The 25,656-nt window shown below is 37.0% G+C and overlaps 1 protein-coding gene across 4 annotated transcripts in view; it reads left to right on the top strand.

Annotated features, from left to right (window-relative positions):
• Positions 1-25,656, top strand: part of LOC110464902 (tetratricopeptide repeat protein 38-like) — a 50,729-nt gene that overhangs the window by 21,315 nt on the left and 3,758 nt on the right. Inside the window, exons 7-12 of one of the 4 annotated variants that reach the window (XM_021520365.1) lie at positions 16,871-16,990; positions 17,754-17,813; positions 18,256-18,294; positions 20,037-20,118; positions 22,284-22,449; positions 24,897-25,053. In XM_021520365.1, the coding sequence (XP_021376040.1) occupies positions 16,871-16,990; positions 17,754-17,813; positions 18,256-18,294; positions 20,037-20,118; positions 22,284-22,449; positions 24,897-25,053 (624 nt within the window). The other 3 variants (XM_021520367.1, XM_021520366.1, XM_021520368.1) reach the window with 3 other exon arrangements.

Raw genomic sequence — 25,656 nt, 5'->3', positions numbered from 1 at the left:
CGGCGTCCGTCGTGGTCAGAGAGGCGGGGTCCAATGGGGGAAATAGAGGTGAAACCTTTAAAATCATTCTTCTACCATAGGGATTGAGTATTTTATCCTAATTTAGTATGGAGCATCCTTGGGTCAAGGGGTCTCAATTTTGTATAATTGGTGGGTATGACCCACTTATGGGCATAGACTTTAAAATTACTTTAAACATATGCATGTGAGCGATACAGGCGCTCTGGGCCTCTTGTTTAATTTTCGTCATAGGAGATTAGCACCCATCATCTTTCAATATGTTAACACCGTGCTTTGAATTCATATTTCATTCAGTCTAAGACACAGCCTGCTGGTATTATGTGCTACATAGATCTAAGACACAGCCTGCTGGTATTAAGTGCTACAAAGGTCTAAGACACAGCCTGCTGGTATTAGTGTTACAAAGGTCTAAGACACAGCCTTCTGGTATTAGTGCTACAAAGGTCTAAGACACAGCCTTCTGGTATTATGTGCTTCAAAGGTCTAAGACACAGCCTGCTGGTATTATGTGCTACATAGATCTAAGACACAGCCTGCTGGTATTAAGTGCTACATAGATCTAAGACACAGCCTGCTGGTATTAAGTGCTACATAGATCTAAGACACAGCCTGCTGGTATTATGTGCTACATAGATCTAAGACACAGGCTGCTGGTATTAGTGCTACAAAGGTCTAAGACACAGCCTGCTGGTATTAGAGGTACAAAGGTCTAAGACACAGCCTGCTGGTATAAATTGCTACAAAGGTCTAAGACACAGCCTGCTGGTATTAAGTGCTACATAGATCTAAGACACAGCCTGATGGTATTAAGTGCTACAATGGTCTAAGACACAGCCTTCTGGTATTATGTGCTTCAAAGGTCTAAGACACAGCCTGCTGGTATTATGTGCTTCAAAGGTCTAAGACACAGCCTGCTGGTATTATGTGCTACATAGATCTAAGACACAGCCTGCTGGTATTAAGTGCTACAAAGGTCTAAGACACAGCCTTCTGGTATTATGTGCTTCAAAGGTCTAAGACACAGCCTGCTGGTATTTTGTGCTACATAGATCTAAGACACAGCCTGCTGGTATTATGTGCTACATAGATCTAAGACACAGCCTGCTGGTATTAAGTGCTACAAAGGTCTAAGACACAGCCTTCTGGTATTATGTGCTTCAAAGGTCTAAGACACAGCCTGCTGGTATTATGTGCTACATAGATCTAAGACACAGCCTGCTGGTATTAAGTGCTACAAAGGTCTAAGACACAGCCTTCTGGTATTATGTGCTTCAAAGGTCTAAGACACAGCCTGCTGGTATTTTGTGCTACATAGATCTAAGACACAGCCTGCTGGTATTAAGTGCTACATAGATCTAAGACACAGCCTGCTGGTATTAAGTGCTACAAAGGTCTAAGACACAGCCTGCTGGTATTATGTGCTACAAAGGTCTAAATCACAGCCTGCAGGTATAAAGTGCTACATAGATCTAAGATACAGCCTGCTGGTAGTAAGTGCTACAAAGGTCTAAGAACACAGACTGCTGGTATTAGTGCTACAAAGGTCTAAGACACAGCTTGCTGGTATTAGTTCTACAAAGGTCTAAGACACAGCTTGCTGGTATCAGTGCTACAGACCCTGGACCGTTTTTCTTTACAAAAATTGCGTTGCGTTTGCGTTCCGTTTCCAATGCGTTTTCGTTGCGTTTCCGTTGAGTTTCCGTTGCGTTTCCGTTGCGTTTGCGTTCCGTTTCCAATGCGTTTGAGTTGCGTTTGCGTTGACTGTTTATTGTGCGTTTTAACTTTAGCGTTGAATGTGCGTTGAACACGCGTTTTGCTGGTTATGTAAGAAAACGATCGATGTGCAGGTTATTTTAAGAATATGTGAGTGCTGAAAAGTTTTTTATATAAAAAAATAGCTACATGGATTATAAAGTTTGCAAATTAAAAACAAAATAAATATTCAAATAAAATAGATAAATACAGGAAATAATCGGTCGGCAGTTAAGTAATGACTTATATTTATATTCATATATTTAGGCTGCGTCGTGTGCTGATTGATAGATGCATGTCTATACACGTACCTTAATTAGCCAGTAAAATTTTAAGTAGAAAATAATTGAGCAATAAGTTATTTGTATATTTTAAATATTTAATTTCCATACTGATATCATTCTGTTCATATGAATATATGAATCAAATTATACTAAATCTACAAATACTTTCATCACTGATGGGCTGATGGTTTCGTAATGACACCAGTGTAGTCTGGATTGAAGATATATAATTAGATCGTCTAAACGGCGAATTTCATTTGATAAAATATTTCTAGTTTTATCTCTATGTGTGTATGGTTTTCGTTAATTTTATTGTCTTTATAGTGGATTTTGTTTACGTCCAGATCGAATTATATAAGTCCTGTGATCGACACGCAATATGTATCGAGGATGCTGTCTGTGTGGTTCGAGAGGTACAAGGCCCCTGCCACCATTGACAATAAATTGACTTGGATAACGCCGTTGAAAATCATTGAGACCTAATAATTTTACTAGTTGTGTACTCGGTATTTCTTTCAGCTGAATTAACAGGACACATTATTATTTATTTTTAATATTTAATAAAATGGTGATGAGTATTCAAATAAGTATTTAAAATATTGAAAAGACTAATAAAGAACGTGTTAATGGTTAAAAAACTGCCACAAAAAAACAACAAACCAATAATTAATGAAATTGAATAAAAAAAACAAATTAATTGATAAATTAATAAAAGGAAATAAAATAATGAAATCAAATAAATAAAACAAATTAATTAATAAATCAATAAAATGAAATAAAATATTGAAATAAATCAAATGAAAATAATAACTTAAATAAAATAACTAAATAAATGCAGGAGGGTATAGATGGTAAATTCAGTTTACATTTGAAGGTGATGTAGAAGGGTGTAGGCGGTAAAGGAAGTACATGTGTAGGTGATGTAGGAGGGTATAGGTGGTATAGGAATTAAATGTGATTTACATATGCAGGAGGGTATAGGTGGTATAAGAAGTATAGAAGACGTATGGGGGTATAGGTGGGTTAGGAAGTATAGGTGATGTAGGAGGGAATAGGTGGCGTAGGAAGTTAAGGTGACGTATGAAGGTAAATAAAGTAAAGGTGACGTATGCAGGTATATAAAGTAAAGGTAACGTAGAAAGGTATAGAAAGTAAAGGTGAAGCGTAGGATGGGGTAGGTGGTGTAAAAGGGTATAGATGATGTAGAATGGTATTGGCGATGTAAGAGGGTATAGTTGATGTAGGAGGGTATATGTGGTATAGGAAGTAAAGGTGATGTAGGAAGGTATAGGAAGTATAGGTGGTGTAGGAGGGTACAGTTGGTGTAAGAGGGTATAGATGATGTCGGAGGGTACATGTGGTATAGGAAGTAAAGGTGATGTAGGAGGATATAGTTATTTAAGGTGATGAAGGATGGTATAGGTGGTTATAGGAAGTATATGTGCTGTAGGAGGGTATAGGTGGTATAGGAAGTAAAGTTGATGTAGAAGGGTCATGGTAGTATAGTAGGTAAAGTTGATGTAGGAGGATATAGGTTGTATAGGAAGTATAGGTGATGTAGGAGGGTATAGGTGGTGTAAGAGGGTATAGATAATGTAGGATGGTATATGTGGAATAAGACGTATAGGTGATGTAGGAAGACATAGTTATTTAAGGTAATATAGGAGGGTATTTGTGGTGTAGGACGTATAGGTGATGAAGGAGGGTATAGGTGATATAGGTGAAAAAAGTAAATGTGATGTAGGAGGGCAAAGGGGGTATAGGAAGTAAAAATGATGTAGGAGGGCAAAGAGGGTAAAGAACGTATAGGTGATGTAGGAGGGTATAGGTGGTGTAGGACGTATAGGTGATGTAGGAGGGTAGAGGTGGTGTAGGACGTAAAGGTGATGTAGGAGGGCAAAGATGGTATATAAAGTATAGGTGATGTAGGAGGGTATAGGTGGTATAGGACGTATAGGTGATGTAGGAGGGAATAGGTGAAATAGGAAGTAAATGTGATGTAGGGGGGTAATGGGGGTATAGGAAGTAAAGATGATGTAGGAGGGCAAAAAGGTTATAGAACGTATAGGTGATGTAGGAGGGTAAAGGTGGTGTAGGACGTATAGGTGATGTAGGAGGGTATAGGTGGAATAGGAAGTAAATGTGATGTAGGAGGGCAAAGGGGGTATAGGAAGTAAAGATGATGTAAGAGGGCACAGAGGGTATAGAACGTATTGGTGATGTAGGAGCGTATAGGTGGTGTAGGAAGTAAAGTTGATGTAGAAGGGTTATGGTGGTATAGTAGGTAAAGTTGATGTAGGAGGGTATAAGTTGTATAGGAAGTACTGGTGATGTATGAGGGTATAGGTGGTGTAAGAGGGTATAGATGATGTAGTATGGTATATGTGGAATAGAAGGTATAGGTGATGTATGAGGACATAGTTATTTTAGGAGATATAGGAGGGTATAGGTGGTGTAGGATGTATAGGTGATGTAGGAGGGTATAGGTGGTATAGGAAGTATAGATGATGTAGAAGGGTATAGGTGGTTTTAGGACGTATAGGTGATGTAGGAGGGTTTAGGTGGTTATAGGACGTAAAGGTGATGTAGGAGGGTATAGGTGGTATAAGACGTATAGGTGATGTACATGTAGGAGGGTACAGGTGTTTATAGGACGTATAGGCGATGTAGGAGGGTATAGGTGATGTAGGACGTAACGGTGATGTAGGAGGGTATAGGTGGTGTAGGACGTATTGGTGATGTAGGAGGGTATAGGTGATGTAGGAGGGTATAGGTGATGCAGGAGGGTATAGGATGTGTAGGACGTATATGTGATGTAGGAGGGTATAGGTGATGTAGGAGGGTATAGGTGGTGTAGGCCTTATAGTTGATGTAGGAGGGTAAAAGTGGTATAGGACGTATAGGTTGTGTAGGACGTATAGGTGATATAGGAGGGTATAGGTGATGTAGGAGGGTATAGGTGATGTAGGAGGGTATAGGTGGTGTAGGACGTATCGGTGATATAGGAGGGTATAGGTGGTATAGGACGTTTAGGTGATGTAGGACGTATAGGTGATGTAGAAGGGTATAGGTGATGTAGGAGGGTATAGGTGGTATATGACGTATAGATAATGTAGGAGGGTATATGTGGTGTAGGACGTATAGGTGATGTAGAAGGTTATATGTGGTTATAGGACGTATAGGTGATGTAGGAGGATATAGGTGATGTAGGAGGGTATAGGTGGTGTAGGACGTATAGGTGATGTAGAAGGTTATATGTGGTTATAGGACGTATAGGTGATGTAGGAGGATATAGGTGATGTAGGAGGGTATAGGTGGTGTATGACGTATAGGTGATGTAGGAGGGAATGGGTGGTGTAGGACGTATAGGGGATGTAGGAGGGTATAGGTGGTATATGTGTGCAAGTATATGTCATGTAAATGTATTTAAAGATCAATCAAATATTGTTACCTGTGTTTTACTGCCAATTATGGTGCATGCATCTTCAACTGCCTATACAGTGAGGTGTATGTTTATATCTTTTCTTATAAATTAACATTTTTGTGTAAACGTATCTGGATTCAACAAACCAACACAAACTTTCTCCAATACCATGGACTAGTCTCTGCTATCAAACGCTATTTAAGAAACCATGATTTCCTGATACAAAGACCTTCCCAGCCTATTACACCTCTCTTGTTTGATATATTTTTTAAGAGGGAATTGATAATTGCATCCATTTGGCGAGTTTCAGCTTACAAATGTCTTCTTTTATTAACAAAATTGAAATACAGAACATTTATATTCCATGGACTGAAAACGTGACTGCATCGTCATAGTTTGATTCACCAGATATGTTTTAAAGCTCTTTAAGCATCAACGCATATTGATGTCATTCAGATTTCTTCCAAACTACAGCCATAAAAACCACATTAAGAAGAAAATATTTGCCAATTATCATATTAGATCTTATTCTCGTCACTTAAAGTTAAAACATGCTATTGATGCGACATGAGTGTATTTTTATGTGTATGATAATTTTGAGAAGATGAAAGTCATAGTAAGATTCACCAGATATGTTTTAAAAATCTTTAAGCATCAACGCATATAGATGTCATTCAGACCTCTTGCAAACTACAGCCATAACAACCACATTAAGAAGAGAATAGTTGACAATTACCATATTTGATCTTATTTTCGTTCTATTGATGCAACAAGAGTGTATTTGTATGCATGATAAATTTGAGAATATGAAAGACTGTTTAATTTCAAAACCTCCTTATAGATTTAAGTTTAGGTAATATATACGTCTCTGGTTTGAATGATTTCACAAAAAGGTATACTAATTTGACAAAATATTTGAATGTGTATAATAAATTTGAACAAGAGTTACAGACAGTACGCGTCAGATGATTTGATACTCAGTCGCACCCCGAGCGACACATTTTAATCCTGGTCATGCTTGTTCCTTTTATTGTCCAGCGACAGGTTTGCTAAACGACGGCGACAATCGTCCACGCCGCAATCACCGGGGAGTGTGGGCGTCCCTGTAAATGTTGAAACGTCTAACAGGTACGAAGTGTTAGCGTCCCTCGATGTCAACAAGACTGTAACACCCACAAGGAAACTTCCGGACAATAGGGTTGTATCCAATAAGAACGGCCAGAGTGGACAGTACAGGGGCGGCCAGGCAAGCGGTACACAATCTCATGATCAAACGTCTGAGGAGACCTTCGTCAAATCGGTCGAGTAGCGGTCGTCGGAGGCCAATACCACTTTACGGATTTGCAGTTGGAACGTACAGAGGGGTTTAAAAAATAAGATTGAGAACACTGATTTTTGTAATACATTTAGTCAGGCGGACATTGTGGGCCTTTCGGAAAGTTGGTTAGACGACGATGATGACTTAACTGTAAAAGGTTTTGAGTGTTTTAAACCAGTTGTGAGATCAAAATGTAAAGGAGCATGTTTAGTATGTCTATTCAAGCCGTGGCTACGCGATTATATTTCTCTGGAATCGGTAGAATTAGACAGGATTTAATGGATTAGAGTTGATGGTAGACTTTTCCCTGACCAGAAAAGTGTTTATATAGCACAAACATATTTACCACCGGATGGTTTTGTGTTTCATCGTAGTTATGCCGAAGACTTCTTTTCGTTGTTAGTGAACAATATCGGCCACTATAGTACTTTAGGTAAGGTGTTTGTAATTGGAGATCTTAACAGCAGGGCTGGCCGGGAACCGGACTATATACCTGTTCAAGTTTTTTTTTATTTCCGAATGCAAATCAGCATATAGGTTAATTGATACATAGAATACAAAACATATTTCAAATTTTCAAGATGTCGGAGGACAATTCAATATAAGCAATTATTACATAAAAAGAATACATAATTTAGCAATATTACTGCACGAGGGTTTTTCTTTTGGCGGTAGCATATTTTAAATATAGACCCAATCTACGTAATGTTTTAATACTTTTACATGACAATATTTCAATTAATTTATACACACTGGGGCATCGGAAGTAATATTGCTTAATGTATGTGTTTCTCAATATAGAGTAAGCAGGACAAATAAGAATAAAATGTATCTCATCTTCTAAATCATTTTTGTCACAGGCAAAACATAATCTTTGACCTCTCGGAAACCCATTATAACGTCCAGATTCGATATTAAGGGAATGCGCCTGCATGCGATAGTGGCTCAACATTTTTTTTCGTATTAAATGTTAAAGGTTTTACTAAATAGAACTGCATATTAAAAGTATCGACAAGATGTCTATATAAAAAACATTTAGAAGATGTTTCAAACGCACCACGTAATTCCTGAATAAATACGTCATGCAGACGTTGGTTATACATTTCCACAAATTGTTTTTCATTTTGAACATATTGAACATCCCAAATATGATTAAAACCCATTCTATACAAATTATTTTTAACATGATAACCCCAGTTAAGTTTACAGTTCGGCTTTTTGACATTAAGCTCAAGTAGTGCATCATAGCATGCTTTTAGTACACAGTTATTTGTATTCAAAATATTTATCCAGTATTTAATTATAGCTACTTTGCGCTTTATATGTAAGGAATAACTTCCTGTCTCAAAGTAAACCATAGAACTATTGACGGTTTTCTTAACGTTTAATAAATCTTTAAGAAAGAGAAGATGGACTTTTTCGATTTGCGGCGATAAACAATTACCCCATACCTCACATCCATAGTTCAGTATGCATGTCACATATGTATCAAACAAAGATAATTTAGTTTCAGTATTAAGGATAAAATCTTTCATTCTTCTTTTTAAAAGATAAAAAGCATTCCTGCCTTGAGATGCCAACGTGTTTTGTGCTACGGTGAATCTTCCATTATAATAAAAAACTAATCCTAGATAACAAAATTTGTCCACTATCTCAATTGACTTGCCATTAAACGTCCAGTTTTCAGTAGGTAAGATTCTTTTACTTTTTCTAAAAATTACAATTTTAGTTTTATCATAATTAACAGTTAAATTCCATTTATCAGTGTAACATTGCAGACAATCTAGCATGTGCTGAAGATTGTTAACATCTTCCGAAAACAAAACTGTGTCATCGGCATACATTAACATAAACAGATTAATCAATTGTAGTTCATAACCTTGACAATTGGAATTTAAAAACTCACTCTCCATATCATTAACGAATAATGAAAAAAGCATGGGCGATAACGATTCCCCTTGTAATAAACCGACATGTAAATCGAACATAGTAGACAATTTACCATTTAAATTTATGCAAGAACGAACATTATCATAAATAGATCTAATTACATTTAGCAGTCTGCCACTAACACCACTTTTCCAAAGTTTATACCAAAGTTTATCATGTGTTACACTATCAAAAGCTTTGCTGTAATCTACAAATACGCAATACAGCCTTTTGTTTTGTTCTAATGTATTTATTATTAAACTATGTAATGTAAAAATAGCATCCCTGGTACCAAACCCAGGTTTAAAACCAAATTGGACATCGGTAACAATATCCTCTCTTGTACTCCATTTTAATAATCTTTTATTTAACAAGGAAGTAAATAACTTAGCTAGATGACTAATTAATGTTATTCCCCTGTAATTATTCACATTGTTTTTATCCCCCTTTTTATGAAGAGGTATAATAACACCCTGCGCTCAGGACTCTGGAAAATATCCTACATGTAACATAGAATTACATAACCTGATCAAAACAGGGGAAAAAATATCTCTATATTCAATTATGTATTCGTTAAGTAACATATCAGTACCAGCCGACTTGTTACGAGACAAACCCCTAATTACATCTGTTAATTCCTCCATGCTAAAATCCACATCTAACTCTGGATAAACACAATCAATATTTCTATCAATCAAACTATGACCTCGACTTTCGACGATAGGTACATCAGCGAGACCTTTAAAGTATTGAAAAAAATCAGTTAACGATAAATTACCCGTATCACAGGCCTTCCGCTTAGAAAAATTACGGTAAAATTCTTTAGGATTATTCCTCTTTAACAGATCCAGCATGTTCCCTTCCATTCACAAATAGGCTCGCTTCAACTTCCTCTCACATACTTTATACTGTTTTTTGGCTTGCGCAAGGCTTACTCTGTTTGTCAATGACCGGTCTACATTAAAACTCAATAACGCACTTTTATATCTTTTATACAACAATCTACAGGTATTATCGTACCAAGGTTTATCTGGCCCTTTCTTATCTAACTTTCCAGTATGGCAAAAACATGAACAATTCGATATCTGTCTATTACGAACACAAAAGTTATCAAACAAAGTATGCGTACATTTCACAAGATTTTCTAAACATTTATCAATACTTTCCCTTGTATTAACAAGTTGATCTACTGAACTCTCAATCAAAAACCTATTATCATAAATGTGATTGGTTGCATTGCTCCCGGCCTCATCAGACCATGCTACACTGGTTACTGTTGAAAATCTATTATGTACTGTGCAACAGTTACAATAGGCACTTTTTGACTTAAAGCAGTTTAAAAATACATATATAGGTGCATGATAAGAATAGTCATTAAAACGACCAACTTAAAAAGATTTGACATTTGCCATCGACAACTTATCAGCTAGTACATAATCTATTACACTTGTACCATTTCAATTACAAAACGTTATTTTACCATCTGGATCACCTATAGTACGACCGTTAAGAATCTGAATTCCCGTTGACTTACACAACTGTAGCAGACTACGCCCAATAGTGTTAATTTGTAGGTCCTCTGAATTACGCGTTACGTCACATGGCTCCTGAGGATAAGACATAAAACCATCAAGTTGACGATGGACACTTTCGTGTAACGAGTCGATCGATATATAATCTGGTTCTCTACCAGTCCGACAGTTAAGGTCCCCTATTACAAATACTCTACCTAAGGCACTACAATGACCAATACCGTTCTCTAGTAGTTGAAAGAAGTCCTCTTCATATGCGCCGTAGAAAACTGATCTTACTGGCGGTAAGTAGGTTAGAGCTATAAAGACATCTTTATTATCAGGGAAAAGCTTGCTGTCAATTTTATCCATAAAATACTGTCCAATTGTACGGATTGTAGAGAAATAAAACCACGCAACCATGGTTTGAATAAACACACTAGACCGCCTCCTTTACACTTGGATCTGAGGACAGGTTGAAAATGCTCAAAACCATTCACCGAGAAATCGTCCGCGTCGTCCAACCAGCATTCCAAAAGGCATACAATATCTGCCTCACTAAATGATTCACAAAGTGAGCTATTCTCGATCTTACTTTTCAAACCCCTCTGAACGTTCCAGCTACAAATATAAAGAGTGTGATTGACCTCCGAAGACCCCTACAGCACCGATTTGACGTTAGTCTCCTCAGACCAAGATCCCGTGGGTGTCGGAAGTGACGTACGCTGTGCCTGACCGCCATTTCCACGATCACACTGCCCCCTCCTACTGTTTCCAGGAAGGGCCCAAGCAGACGCGACAGCCCGATTGCTACCCTGAGATGTAAACGCCTGAAACCTGTTTGACCTCTACACGCGCTACATGACAGTGTTCATCGGTAACTTGATGGGTTTATTTGTTACCCTCAGGAGCCATGTGACGTCACGCGTAACTCAGAGGACTCGAAAGTTACTACTTTTCATATCCTTAATGGTCGGACGACACTGCGAGGGTTAATTGCCAAAAGGTGCTATCTGGTTTTTTCGAGTTATCGAGATAATTGAGTTTTAAGGTTACAGATTTCAATTACTTTATAACGGGTAAAGCTAGGAAATTAATACTAAGCATTGTTATGGCACCATATACACTTGTTCTATGAATGATTAATTTCATTCTCATTGACCACTGGAATTGCCATATTTGGACAAAGTTGACAATAACACCTTTTGGCAGGCAACAAATGTCATAATAAACTTTAGCCAAAAGGTGCTATCTGAAGATAGCACTTTTTGGCAGCGAAACATTTGCTGTAATTTAGAGAACAAATGGTGCTATCTGGATAGTAGTTGATAGCTCATCCATAATTAATAGTTTGTTTTGTTAAAATAATTGAATTTAAAGTTAAATACTCACGAACCCCAATCTCAATGTATCATCCACAGTTGAATTATTTCTCACTGGAGTAATGATTCCCCGAAAAATAAATTACAATTTCCAAGTTAATTCCTTGTTTATTACAAAACTTAATACCCTCCATTGGTGTTGTTAAATTAGTAGTTGTGTGTCGTTGACTTTCTTTCTCACAGAGCTATCCTGATACATTCATTTGTTAACTGAGTTAATATCCACAAATGCACTTTCAAATATTTTGAACGCTTGATACCCGCGAACTTCATTCTTATCAGCAGCTCTAATTATTCATCAGAGTCAATATCCTCCTCAAGAACATCAGGCTCTGGTAATTTTTCCTTTGTCTTCTTCTCAGTGGGTAGCATTTTATAAAATTGCCAATATTCCTCGGGAATGATGTTTGCCGAGCAGAGGGCAAGGAGATCTTTCTTCTTTTGTTCTGTTACAGCCAGCCTCTCAGTATATCGTGGTGGTATGTCATCATGTTTTCTTGCTGTGCGTCGAGTTGATGGCAAACGTTTTATGACTCTAAAATTTCCTTCCTGAAAGCTTGTCTTGAATTGAATTGTTCCTGGATTTTCTTTGGAAACTCTGATATGCTTGATTTCCCTCCACTGCACTTTTTCTCCAGATTCATCATACTGTGTGTTTGTAATGTACGCCCTTGATGCTTCTTTTAGATCTTTGAAATCCCAATGTTTCATAGGGATGACTGTGTATGGTTTTGTACGCCTTGCCATATGCACAACTGTATCCCAATGACTGGGTACGAAAATGGATGTGTGTTTCTTTGCAAACTCAATTGCTGAATGCATAGAATCACATTCCATCTGAGTATGACCTGGTTCAAGGAACTTCTGGTCGATCACCTTGATACTTGTACTGGTCGTTACAGAGTACAACAAAGCGGTAGCGATGAACTTGTTTTTGTTTTGGCCTCCACATGTGTCTGAAAACAACGACACGTGTTCAACCTCTTTTGGTAGTGAGTTTAAGTACATTAAAAGACAACTGCCGACCTCGCAAGATCCTCGTTTGCCCTCCGTTTCATTCCAAAGGTAACACTGTCCCTTGCTATCACCAAGGGAATAAACAGAAAGATTGTAACAGCATAATTTTCTTTTGTAATATGCTTGGTTGACCAAAGAGCATGGGGTTGTTAAAACCGATTCCATATCAAAGGTAGCAGCATTAAAAGTCAAGTCACGTTTTGCTCTAGTTTTGTCCTTTTTCTTCTCCTGTCTTGCTTCTGATTTGCGTTGCTGGTGGTTGTCGTACTTCAATTTCAAACTGTCATCTACTGTTCCATTTTCTTTTTCTGTGTATATTCATTACAAATATTGCACTGATCTTTTTTGGGCTTATGAAAGGATAGATTGTACTCTTTGCAAAAGATGCCACGGCCTTGATCTGTTCATCTTTATACAGTGAATACATTTTATTAATTGTCAAGTCACAGCTCAAGTACTTCCTCTTCCGAGTCTTTTCGGGTATAGTGAGATTCAACTGTAGGAAATGACTCAATATGTTGTCTGACCGAGTGTTTATCCGTTTCTGATGTCTTATTGGGAGGGCTTCTATGCTTTCTGGATTCGGATTCCAAATCCTTAATCTTCAATGCACAGTCAACAAATTTCCTTCCAATATTCAATGTTGTCAGAAAGAACCTTTTGCAAACTTTAACAGTTTTCCCTTCCGCATTAAGTTGAAATATTCTTGCAACTTGTTTCCTTTTGTTGTCAATGCAGCCTCTGCTTTCCCTTTCCAAAACGTGGTCGTCAATAAAATCTCTTTGTCTGTCACGTGAATTCAAATTCCAGAATGAATCAAAAATGATTTGTCTCCTTGCTTCAGACACCTTGGATGAACACTTAAATCTGCATTTGCTACAATCTTGTTTTTGTACTGCTCGTTTGGGAACAATTTTTCCGGTTACACCTACATACTCATCTCCTTTTTGGCGTTTGGTTTTCCTAACATTCTTCTTCCATTTTTCTGGGTTGACTTTACGTTTACGCGTGAGAACTTTCTTTGGTGGTGTTGTAAATTTCGTTTGTTTTCGTGGTGTAATTTGTCTGAATAGTTCACGTCCACTTTTTGCTTTTTTGGGGGTTACCTCATATGATTCTAAATCCGCATAATTCCCCTGGTTTGCATTTTCTACTGACATGATGGTACATGCATCGTAATGTTCCATTCCGTGAGGTGAACAAAATGCAAGGCTTATGTTATCCTTAGACGAATCCACAGCTGACAGAGATGGTTGAACACTGATGACTGGCTGAGATGGCTGACTTGTGTAAATTGTAATATTGTTACCATATAAATTGGATACTGCCATTGGAAGTACATCAGCTAAATCGGCTGCCCAGTGCCCATCTTCTTTCAGAAACTGAACTTGAGAGTTGAAGTACTCTTCTCTGCTGGTCTCAAAGGTGTCCGATCCAGAAGGTACCAAATATTCAATGTAATGCTTTTTAAACTGTGCAATATGTTCACATACTTCCATTCTAATTCTTTCAGCACTTTTAACTTTGTTTTTTGCTTTAGAAATTGCTTCAAAGAAACAATTGCCATTCTTTGGAATGGTCTGTCTTTGTAACCCGTTGCTTTTTAACAGTACATCTAGTCGCCGCATGTGAATCGCCAAAATGGTTTTCTTTCTTCTTCGTATTAAGGGCAAAATCTTTCATTTTTCTTTTTAAGCGGTAATATGCTTTCCGTCCTTGACAAGCTAATGTATCTTGTGTTACAGTAAATCTTCCATTTTAGGTAAAAACTCATACAAGATAACAAAACTTATCAACAATTTCGATAGATTTACCATTGAAAGTCCAAATTTCAGAAGGTAACATTCTTTTTCTTTTTCTAAAAACAATAATTTTAGTTTTTTCTATATTTACCTTTAAACTCCATTTTTCAGTGTATGTCTGTAAACGATCTAGCATATGCTGAAGATCGGTAGCATACTCCGAGAATAAAACTGTCATCCGCATACATCAGCATAAACAGGTTTATCAACTGTAATTCATAACTTTGACAATTAGAATTCATAAATTCACTTTCCGTATCATAAACAAATAATGAAAAAAGGATGGGAGATAACGATTCCCCTTGGTATAATCCGACATGATAATCAAACATGGCGGATAATTTACCAATGTTGTTTGTACAATATACTTATCAAAATGACGGTCAAAAGAACGCAATAAAATACTTTGGTTCAAGGCTGTTTTAAGGAGGGAATTACATAAGTAATTCAGATTTCAGATTATGTTTTCATCACTCAGACCACGGACTTAGATAATATTATTCCGTGCTCAGACAAATGAAAATGTGTAACTTTAGGCACAGCACGGAATTAGATTATCTAATCTAAGTCCGTGGGTACAGCAATGAATATGATTAAGCGTAACAGGGTGCATAGAATGTAAACATGTATGTTGTGTTGTAAGATGTATAGATAAGATACCTATAACTTATGCTCCGGGTTCAATATCATTCATATAAATACTGATTAAAATTATCAAATAATACCACTAAGGAGAATATCATAAGAATTATACTTGTTTGAGATATAAGTAGAGAAGAACGATTTTAAGAAAAAACAATTATTACACGGAATTCGCTTGCAGCATTTCAGTTAGATTTGTAAGATAATATGATGATATTCATATCCAATATTTTCCGAAAACAAGTTTCATATTTCATCTCCTTTTTAACATTTGCTATCGTCTAGTTTAAATAAAAATAAACAATTACATGTACGTTATTTAGTTTGGGTTATTAATTATTTTTCGACAAATTGATTAAATATTTTTTAACAACAAATTCAGAATTTGAGATTGCAAAAATAAGCTACCAACTGGACGTATCCGTATTGTTGTCGAAGAACCAATGGTCAAGACTATTCCCTTAACTTCACCTTGAAAATATAGAAATTAAAAAAAAAGATAAGTGGAAAACCACCAACATAAAATATACTTTTAATCTTATGAATTCATAAAATGGAATTGTTTCGGGGTCGTGTAGATTTACTGGTTAGATGTTAAATGTAATGTACTGTTGAGTTCCAAACGGATGCCATTAGAAGTTTAATTCCATTTCAAAATGAATTATCAATATTCACAAAAGAAATCAGCGGACAAATCATCATTCCAAATTATTGTTTTGGTGCTGACAGGAAAAATGTTGCCTATAAGTACATATGCATCTCCCGCTGTGCAAACTACAGGTCAGAGTTAGGGTCAGAGACCGACACGCTTCCGCTAGCAAGTACATCTAAATCTAAGACCGTTATTGGTCTACTATGAACGGCGTTTTAGGAGCGTGTTTGTGTGCGTTTGCGTTGAATTTCCGTTGCGTTTGCGTTGCGTTTGCGTGCCGTTTGCGTTGCGTTTGCGTTTAAACGGACAAGAAAAACGGTCCGGGGTCTGTACATAGGTCTAAGAAACAACTTCCTGGTATTAGTGCTACAAAGGTCTAAGACACAGCCTGCTGGTATTATGTGCTACAAAAGTCTAAGACACAGCCTGCTGGTATTAGTGCTACAAAAGTCTAAGACAAAGCCTGCTGGTATTAGTGCTACAAAAGTCTAAGACACAACCTGCTGGTATTAAGTGCTACAAAGGTCTAAGAGACAGCTGACCATGAACGTCTTGTTCAGTAATTACCTGTCTGTACCAACACCATAGCCGAATGCCGAAATTATTTAAAAGTTCTTTTTTACAGGGGAGAAAAGTATGGAAATAGATAGGGCTAACATTTCTAGATTTTCACTGTACAGAATATATGTTATTTACTGCCAGTAAAAACATCCACCCATACAATTGAAAAGAAAATATTTCTGCTAACCTAATCATACACATTTCAAAACATACACATTTCCCAAAAACTATGTCTATTTCAAATTGTTACTCTTTATTCAACGGAAATCCTGGCTTGCTTTAGGAAGTTAAACTCGCGAGGAACTTACTGGAAGTTGTATTAAGGGAGCTACGACATACTTTTTAACTGTTTTCTCACTACTTTCCCCCCTACTCGTAGAATTAAAACAAGGGAGGACACTCTTACTTTACAAATAGTATACAGTCCAGCAGGTTAACTGTTTTCTCACTACTTTTCTCCCCAGTCCAGCAGGTTAAAATCACGAAACAAGGGAAATAACTCGTACGATAAATGAAAACTAACCTTCCGGCCTCCACCCGAAAGTGTATAATACAATACCATTATTTTTTTTCAGGCTTTAGAAATGAACAAACACGATATCTTTGCCACTCATGCTATATCACATGTGTATGAGATGCAGGGCCGAGTGGAAGAAGGATTGAAACTTGTGGAGGGAACGGAAAACGACTGGAATGTAAGAATATCGTTATATAAAGATATGTGCCCATTGTCTCATAAATCCGAATATCATGGAGAAGCTTTGTGTCAGTTCAAAGTAAAAAATAATTAATAATATATGATTGAGTAAACAAATATATACAATGTCACGATTTTTTTTTTAATTTTAACTTTTATATAAATCTCAGTTAACTTACTTATAACCCGAGACAAATTGGCAAATGTATGCGCAAAGATCACTTATCTCTCTCATTTGAGATCACGAACGTCTGTCTTACTATACCTGAGCTCAGTAAATGGGTCCAAATCGACGACACTTACGCTGGCTGCCTGACCCGAATTAAGACAAGCTTCTATAACGACAACTTGTAACTACTAACGCGTAAGTAGCTAACCAATATGGCGACAATTTTGCCGAATGAGGCGAAATGGTTGGCTACGTTGAAGCTGAGTCCCATTTGGACAAACGACACGTGACGCAAATTTTACCTCAGACGTTAAATGAAAATATTAAATATTATGTCATAATCTTCACCTCCACATAAATGGAGATGTATTTTTCTTTTTAAATGCATGTTCAAATTTAGAGCTCAAATTTATTATTTTCAAGATGACTTTTGTGGGTTTATTTGCGATTTTACTCGTTTTAAGAGCCGTTCTTTCCCGTAATAATACAACAAATTACGTTGTAGATAAATTACCTTCGTGCTTTAGATAATGAAATAATTATACTCATATAATTTAAGCTTAACTAATATACTTGCTTGCCTCATTAACAGGCGTGTGATAGGCTGGCCTGCCATTTGTACTGGCACAACAGCTTGTATTACGTGGAAAAGGTAAACAGTACAACGATTCCCCACAGCCTTAATTAGTATACCATGTACGTGTAAGGTCGTTATCAACAAAAACGTAAAACATCCCCCGTCACTCAGAATAATCTGAATGTATATCAGGATAACATCAACGTCACGGTTTTGATGAGAGAGATGTTGCACTTTCTTAAGTAAACTGTCAGTGAATTGTTACTGAGACTAACCTTACACCATATAGAATTACATGTCCGAAGTTACCTGGACATAATTAAAATATGTGGTCAAGGTGATCAAATGTACATTGATGTTTGCGATCATTGTGTTTTATTACTACTTAATCATTCTTTTTATATAAGATACTGCTTTCTTTAATGTTATGTTGCTTCATAATAAAGTTTTGATTTTACTTGAGGAAGTTGTACACTCCCTATACAAAGTGCATTAACAGTTATTTGTTTAATTTTAGGGCAGTTACGAAGAAGCTCTGGGAATTTTTGATAACGAGGTGAGCGATTGGTAAAATTAATTCATGCTTTTGTCTTAAACAGCTGACTTCTGTATCTGGGTAAAAGTTAGGACCACAGTAATGAAAACAGGTAAATAGTTGTCTTCATATTGGTACTTGACATCGTCTTACAGCAACAAACGGAACATAAGTCTTTATAAAACCAAATAGTAAAAGTATGACAACCAAATGCTACATTTAGTAATATAAAGAGCTATGTATTTTAAGATATATCTCATAAACCTATCGAGATAAAAGTTAATTGCATATCATTTAAACAATACAGATATCACATATAATCCCGTTATTAAAAGTATGTACTATGTATATTACATTCAAAAATATCTTTAATTGATTAAATATAGACTTAATTCTTTCGGATTTTTTTTTAACATTGTTTACAAATACTTCTTCATTTATCTTATAGTTTTAAAGTGACTGTATCTAATCAATAGAAATATCACCATATCATTTAAAGATACAATGTTTCTGCCTTCCGTTTAGACACACCTCCAATAATTTTGCCATCTCTCTTAAGTTTCAAACAATAATCTTAGTAAGCATGCTTTAGAAATAAATATTTATAGAAATAAAAATAAATAACGATTATTGTAGTTTTACTGAATTATATACCGACGCTCCCATACAATCATCAGACTACCGAGTAGGACTGAGTGTATACAATATTTTACTATTCACAAAAACACCATAGGTACTACAAGGCATCATTTAATCGGACAACGAAGAACAGATGTATAAACGTAATAACGGTATGACAACAATCGTTCTGTCGGACTCACTGAGCTCATTTCAGTCTAAGATAACGGGAAAAAGATATCGACTCAAACCACTAAGTGTTACTCAATATCAGGCTATAGCTATCGACTCAAACCACTAAGTGTTACTCAATATCAGACTATAACTTACTTAGTGTAACTCAATATCAGGCTATAGCTGTCGACTCAAACCACTAAGTGTTACTCAATATCAGGCTATAGCTGTCGACACTCAAACCACTTAGTGTTATTGCTGTCGAATCAAACTACTCAGTGTTACTCAATATCAGGCTATAGTTGTCGACTCAAAACTACTTAGTGTTACTCAATATCAGGCTATAGCTGTCGACACAAACTACTTAGTGTTACTCAATATCAGGCTATAGCTGTCGACACAAACTACTTAGTGTTACTCAATATCAGGTAGAGTAGCTGTCGACTCGAACTACTGTATCGATATGGGATAACTGATCTCAATGAGTGTTTGAATATCTTCAGACGTTCTCGGCTCAGATATAAATAATTTAAATGCTATAACAGAGTTATCAGCATAATCAAAAAACAAGAATCCTGTGACAAGATGTTTGCTCTAAATATTCAAACAAGTGAGTGCGATGTAAAAATTAAGATCCAATGATATTGTGTAAATCAAAAAGGGAAATACTGGTTTTGGACAAGGATGCTCCAAATCAATACATAATATAATAGGTTGAATATCGAGATAAGACAAATCTGTCTATAATGTGATCACAGCGACTTACTTAATGACATAGTTTACCAAAGTAATAGTTAATCGTCGTACATTTTATTTATAACATGTTACATTAAGGCACCAGACACTTAAACGCCTTAAACATACTCAGATGTGTGTGAAACTTTAGTTGGTCACTCTTGGGTGGTGATTTCTCATTCTCAATGTTATGCAAAACTTAATAAATATTTTCTTGCTTGAAAACTTTATTTCAGCTTGTCAAACGGTACAAAGCCTCAAAGTCGATTGGTCAGATGGTAGACTGTAGCTCTCTATTATACCGGCTGGAACTGGAGAGTAAGTACGGTATACTGGTATGAGTAAGTACGGTATAGTGGTATGAGTGATTAAGAGTAAGTACGGTATAGTATAATGGTAATTTAAGAGTAAATACGGTATGGTGGTATGAGTGATTTAAGAGTAAGTACGATAAAGTATAATGGTAATTTAAGAGTAGGTACGGTATAGTATAATGGTAATTTAAGAGTAAATACGGTATAGTGGTATGAGTGATTTAAGAGTAAGCACGGTAAAGTATAATGGTAATTTAAGAGTTAATACGGTATAGTGGTATCAGTAATTATAGAGTAAGTACATTAAAGTATAATGGTAAATTAAGAGAAAGTACGTTGTGTTTTAGCAATAGATTTGAATACGTAGTAAAGTGATATTGGAGATGAAAGTGCCTTATGTGTATTGAGATATATAAGTACAGTAAAGCCTAATGACAAATGTAGAGTAACATGTAACATGTAAATTCAGAAAAGTGTAATCACTGATGTAAGTTCAGAGAAGTGTAATCAGAGATGTATGTTCAGAAAAAGGTAAACAGAAATGTAAGTTCAGAAATGTGAAATCAGAGATGTAAGTAAGGAAAAGTGTAATAAGAGATGTAAGTTCAGAAAAGTGTAATCAGAGATGTAAGTACGGAAAAGTGTAATCAGAGATGTAAATTCAGAAATGTAATTAAGGATGTAAGTTCAGAAGTGTGTTGTCAGAGATGTAAGTTCAGAAAAGTGTTATCAGAGATGTTAGTTCAGATAAGTGTAATCAGAGATGTAAGTTAAGAAAAAATGTAATCAGAAATTTAAGTTGCAAAGTGTAATCAGATATGTAGGTTCAGGAAAAAAAGTGTAATCAGAGATGTGTGTTCAGAAAAATGTAATCAGAAATATAAGTTCAGAAAAATGTAATCAGAGATTTACGTTCAGAAAAGTATAATCAGAGATGTAAGTTCAGAAAAAGGTAAACAGAAATGTAAGTTCAGAAAAAGGTAAACAGAAAGGTAAGTTCACAAAAATTGTAATCAGAAATGTAAGTTCAGAAAAAGGTAAACAGAAATGTAAGTTCAAAAAATTATAATCAGAGATGTAAGTTCAGAAAAAGGTAAACAGAAATGTAAGTTCAGAAAAATGTAATCAGAGATGTAAGTTCAGAAAAGTGTAATCAGAGATGTTAGTTCAGAAAAGTGTAATTAGAGATGTAAGTTCAGAAAAAAGTAAACAGAAATGTAAGTTCAGAAATGTGTAATCAGAGATGTAAGTTATGAAAAGTGTAATCAGAGGTGTGAGTTCGGCAAAGTGTCCTCAGAGATGTAAGTTCGGCAAATTGTAATCAGAGATGTGAGTTCGGCAAAGTGTAATCAGCGATGTAAGTTCGGCAAAGTGTAATCAGAGATGTAAGTTCGGCAAAGTGTAATCAGAGATGTGAGTTCGGCAAAGTGTAATCAGAGATGTAAGTTCGGCAAAGATGTAATCAGAGATGTAAGTTCAGTGAAATTGAATCGGAGATGTAAGTACAGTTAAGTATCATGAGATATGTAAGTCCAGAAAAAAGTGTAATCAGAGATGTTAGTTAAGTGTAATGAGATGTGTTAGTATAGTTAAGTACAATGAGAGATATTAGAAAAATGTAATGAGAGATGGCGATTCAATGCGTGTGAGCCAAGCAAAAATAACTTTCAAGAGACGGTGATGAGTTTTTACTGTTAAATACGTTTACGTATTTCCTAAATTTAGCATCTAAATAACTTTCTTAAAGTTTTTGATATTTGTGCCAGGCAAATGAATAAAAACATCATTTATTAAAATGCCCCTTAATATACGTTTTTGCTGTATTTGAACTCGCAATTTCTTACCGCGCCAAATTACGGTTCTTTACATCTATTCAAATCCAAACTGTGGAGTTATTGTTGGGACATGGTACGGTAAGAGTTAATAGATACGTATTTTCAATTTTTGATCCGTAATTAATTGGCGAGTGTGACGTATTTGATATAGAGGTTTGATTTCTTTGTGCAATTTTTACATATATATGTAGCAATTAGGCAGAGATGACAAAATCTGATCAGATGACAATACTTAAGGATTATACTTAGTTAAACATCGATAGGGAGGTTAGAGGATAACATTTGAGTTTAATCAATTAATTTGTTGGTTAAATATCTTTTGAACGAATTTCAGATGTGTCAGTCGGGGACAGATGGCAAGATGTATTTGAGATTGTGAATGGTGGAATAGACAGCCACCTAAACTTATACACAGACCCTCACCTCCTGATGACGTGTCTAGGGGCCAAGGACACAGCTGCCGTCAACACGTTTATGGACACCTTTAGGGATTCCGTCAGGTACTCGTCATTGATAGGATATAAATAATACTCTCCAGGAAAACAAAGTGAGGAAGCATCCATATAAACATTGAAAGCCTACCAAAGTATACATTTACTGCACCAAGTGGACGATTCGTCATTGTCAATACAGCCAAAGGAGAAGTCATTTCTGAGAGACAAATACATGTACTGCCTTACTAGTCACGTTAGCTGGCTCTACCTTACCTGTCACGCTAGCTGGTTCTACCTTACAAGTCACGTTAGCTGGCTCTACCTTACTAGTCACGCTAGCTGGCTCTACCTTACTAGTCACGCTAGCTGGCTCTACCTTACTTGTCACGTTAGTATGTTCTACCTTACTAGTCACGCTAGCTGGTTCTACCATACTAGTCACGCTAGCTGGTTCTACCTTACTAGTCACGCTAGCTGGTTTTGTCTTACAAGTCACGTTAGTATGTTCTGTCTTACAAGTCACGTTAGCATGTTCTGTCTTACTTGTCACGCTAGCTGGTTCTGTCTTACTAGTCACGCTGGCTGGTTTTGTCTTACAAGTACGTTAGCATGTTCTGTCTTACAAGTCACGCTAGCTGGTTCTGTCTTACAAGTCATGTTAGCTGGTTCTCTCTTACAAGTCACGTTAGCATGTTCTGTCTTACTAGTCACGCAAGCATGTTATGTCTTACAAGTACGTTAGCATGTTCTGTCTTACAAGTCACGTTAGCTGGTTGTGTCTTACAAGTCACGCTAGCTGGTTCTGTCTTACAATTCACGTTAGCATGTTCTGTATTACTAGTCATGCTAGCATTTTATGTCTTACAAGTCACGTTAGCATATTCTGTCTTACTAGTCACGCTAGCTGGTTCTGTCTTACTAGTCACGTTAGCTGGTTCTGTCTTACAAGTCACGCAAGCTGGTTCTGTCTTACTGTCACGCTAGCATGTTCTGTCTAACTAGTCACGCTAGCATGTTCTGTCTTACTAGTCACGCTAGTAGCATGTTCTGTCTTACTAGTCACGTTAGTCACGTTAGCATGTTCTGTCTTACTAGTCACGCTAGCATGTTCTGTCTTACTGTCACGTTAGCTGGTTCTGTCTTACTAATCACGCTAGCATGTTCGGTCTTACTAGTCACGTTAGCATGTTCTGTCTTACAAGTCTGTAGATGTTTGTCATTCGATTCGAATTTGTCAATCTTATTTATAAAAAGATCAAGCGCTGATTACCGATATTGAAAGTAGAAGTCTTGGATGAATATACATGTATATATTTATTTCTTAATTTCAGTCAACTGACTTCCTAGTTTCGCGGAAACTAGGCAATTGATGGGAATCTCATTTTAAAACTTTAATTTAGGACTAAGTTGAGCTAGATAAACATGAATATTCAGTCGGTTAAACTAGTCGGAGATATACTCTGTACGGGTTCTCAAGTTAGACTGTATTTAGAGAGTGTACCACAGTAACGGACATGGTCTAAGTAAGAGGGTGTCCGAGAGGATCCTACTCCCTCTCTGTGAGGGTATAGTCTAGTCTCTATGTTATACAGTAACGGACATGGTCGAAGTAAGGGGGTGTCCGAAAGGATCCTACTCCCTCTCTGTGAGGGTATAGTAGAGTCTCTATGTTATACAGTAACAGACATGGTCTAAGTAAGAGGGTGTCCGAGAGCATCCTACTGCCCTTCTGTATACAGTAACGGACATGGTCGAAGTAAGGGGGTGTCCGAAAGGATCCTACTCCCTCTCTGTGAGGGTATAGTCTAGTCTCTATGTTATACACTAACGGACATGGTCTAAGTAAGAGGGTGTCCGAGAGGATCTTACTCCCTCTCTGTAAGGGTATAGTCTAGTCTCTATGTTATACATTAACAGACATGTTCGAAGTAAGGGGGTGTCCGAGAGGATTCTACTCCCTCCTTGTGAGGGTATAGTCTAGTTTCTATGTTATACAGTACCGGACATGGTCTAAGTAAGAGGGTGTCCGAGAGGATCCTACTCCCTCTGTGTGAGGTTATAGTCTAGTCTCTATGTTATACAGTAACGGACATGGTCGAAGTAAGAGGGTGTCCGATAGGATTCTACTCCCTCTCTGTGAGGTTATAGTCTAGTCTCTATGTTATACAGTAACGGACATGGTCGAAGTAAGAGGGTGTCCGAGAGGATCCTACTCCCTCTCTGTGATGATTTAGTCTAGTCTCTATGTTATACAGTAACGGACATGGTCGAAGTAAGGGGGTGTCCGAAAGGATCCTTCTCCTTCTCTGTGAGGTTATAGTCCAGTCTCTATGTTATACAGTAACAGACATGGTCGAAGTAAGAGGGTGTCCGAAAGGATCCGACTTTCTCTCTGTGAGGGTATAATCTAGTCTATTTGTTATACAGTAACGGACATGGTCGAAGTAAGGGGGTATCCGAGAGGATCCTACTCCCTCTCTGTGAGAGTAAAGTCTAGTCTCTATGTTATACAGTAACGGACATGGTCGAAGTAAGGGGGTGTCCGAGAGGATCCTACTGCCCCTCTGTGAGGCTCTACAAGCCCATGATGAGGGCGATCACGGGAAGGTTGTGGACCTCACCTATCCCCTCCGGCACGAACTCGTTAATGTTGGGGGCAGTAATGCACAGGTAAGATCTAATACCGATGTAAATGTACAGAGTCTGTGTAATATGGTTATGTGATTACATCATTGTATCGGACTGACATGTCATCTTGACCTCAGGGGCTGTATTCATGAAACTGTCCCCATGCTCAATCATAGATTATTTGCTTAAACGATCTCTGATAACTAACGTCTCGCCATTTCTGTCGATATTAATGAGATATTAGGAGTGTATATACACGTAACAGTGTCAGAATCTGTCTGGGGGAAAACTGTGGTTAAAATTGATATTATTCTGTTTAGTAAATCAATTATTAGGTCACCTGAGACAAAGTCTCAAGTGACCTATTGCGATCGCCTTTTGTCCATCGTCGTCCGTCGTCCGTCGTGCGTCCGTAAACAATTTACATTTTCGACCTCTTCTCCAAAACCCCTGAACCAATTTCAATGAAATTTTGCAGAAACCTTCCATTGCCAAATGTCAACAAAAATAGTTGCCGGTTTCGTCCCCAGCCCTCAGGGGCCTGAGGGGCGGGGCCAAAAAGGGTCAAATTGACTAAAATTTCAAAAATCTTCTTCTCCAAAACCCCTGAACCAATTTCAATGAAATTTTGCAGGGACCTTCCAT

The sequence above is a fragment of the Mizuhopecten yessoensis genome, unplaced genomic scaffold, assembly GCF_002113885.1.
Source record: "Mizuhopecten yessoensis strain PY_sf001 unplaced genomic scaffold, ASM211388v2 scaffold11041, whole genome shotgun sequence".
In the NCBI taxonomy this organism is placed as follows: Eukaryota; Metazoa; Mollusca; class Bivalvia; order Pectinida; family Pectinidae; genus Mizuhopecten; species Mizuhopecten yessoensis.
Note: the sequence above shows the minus strand (reverse complement) of the source record. Positions and strands in the feature narration are given on the sequence as shown.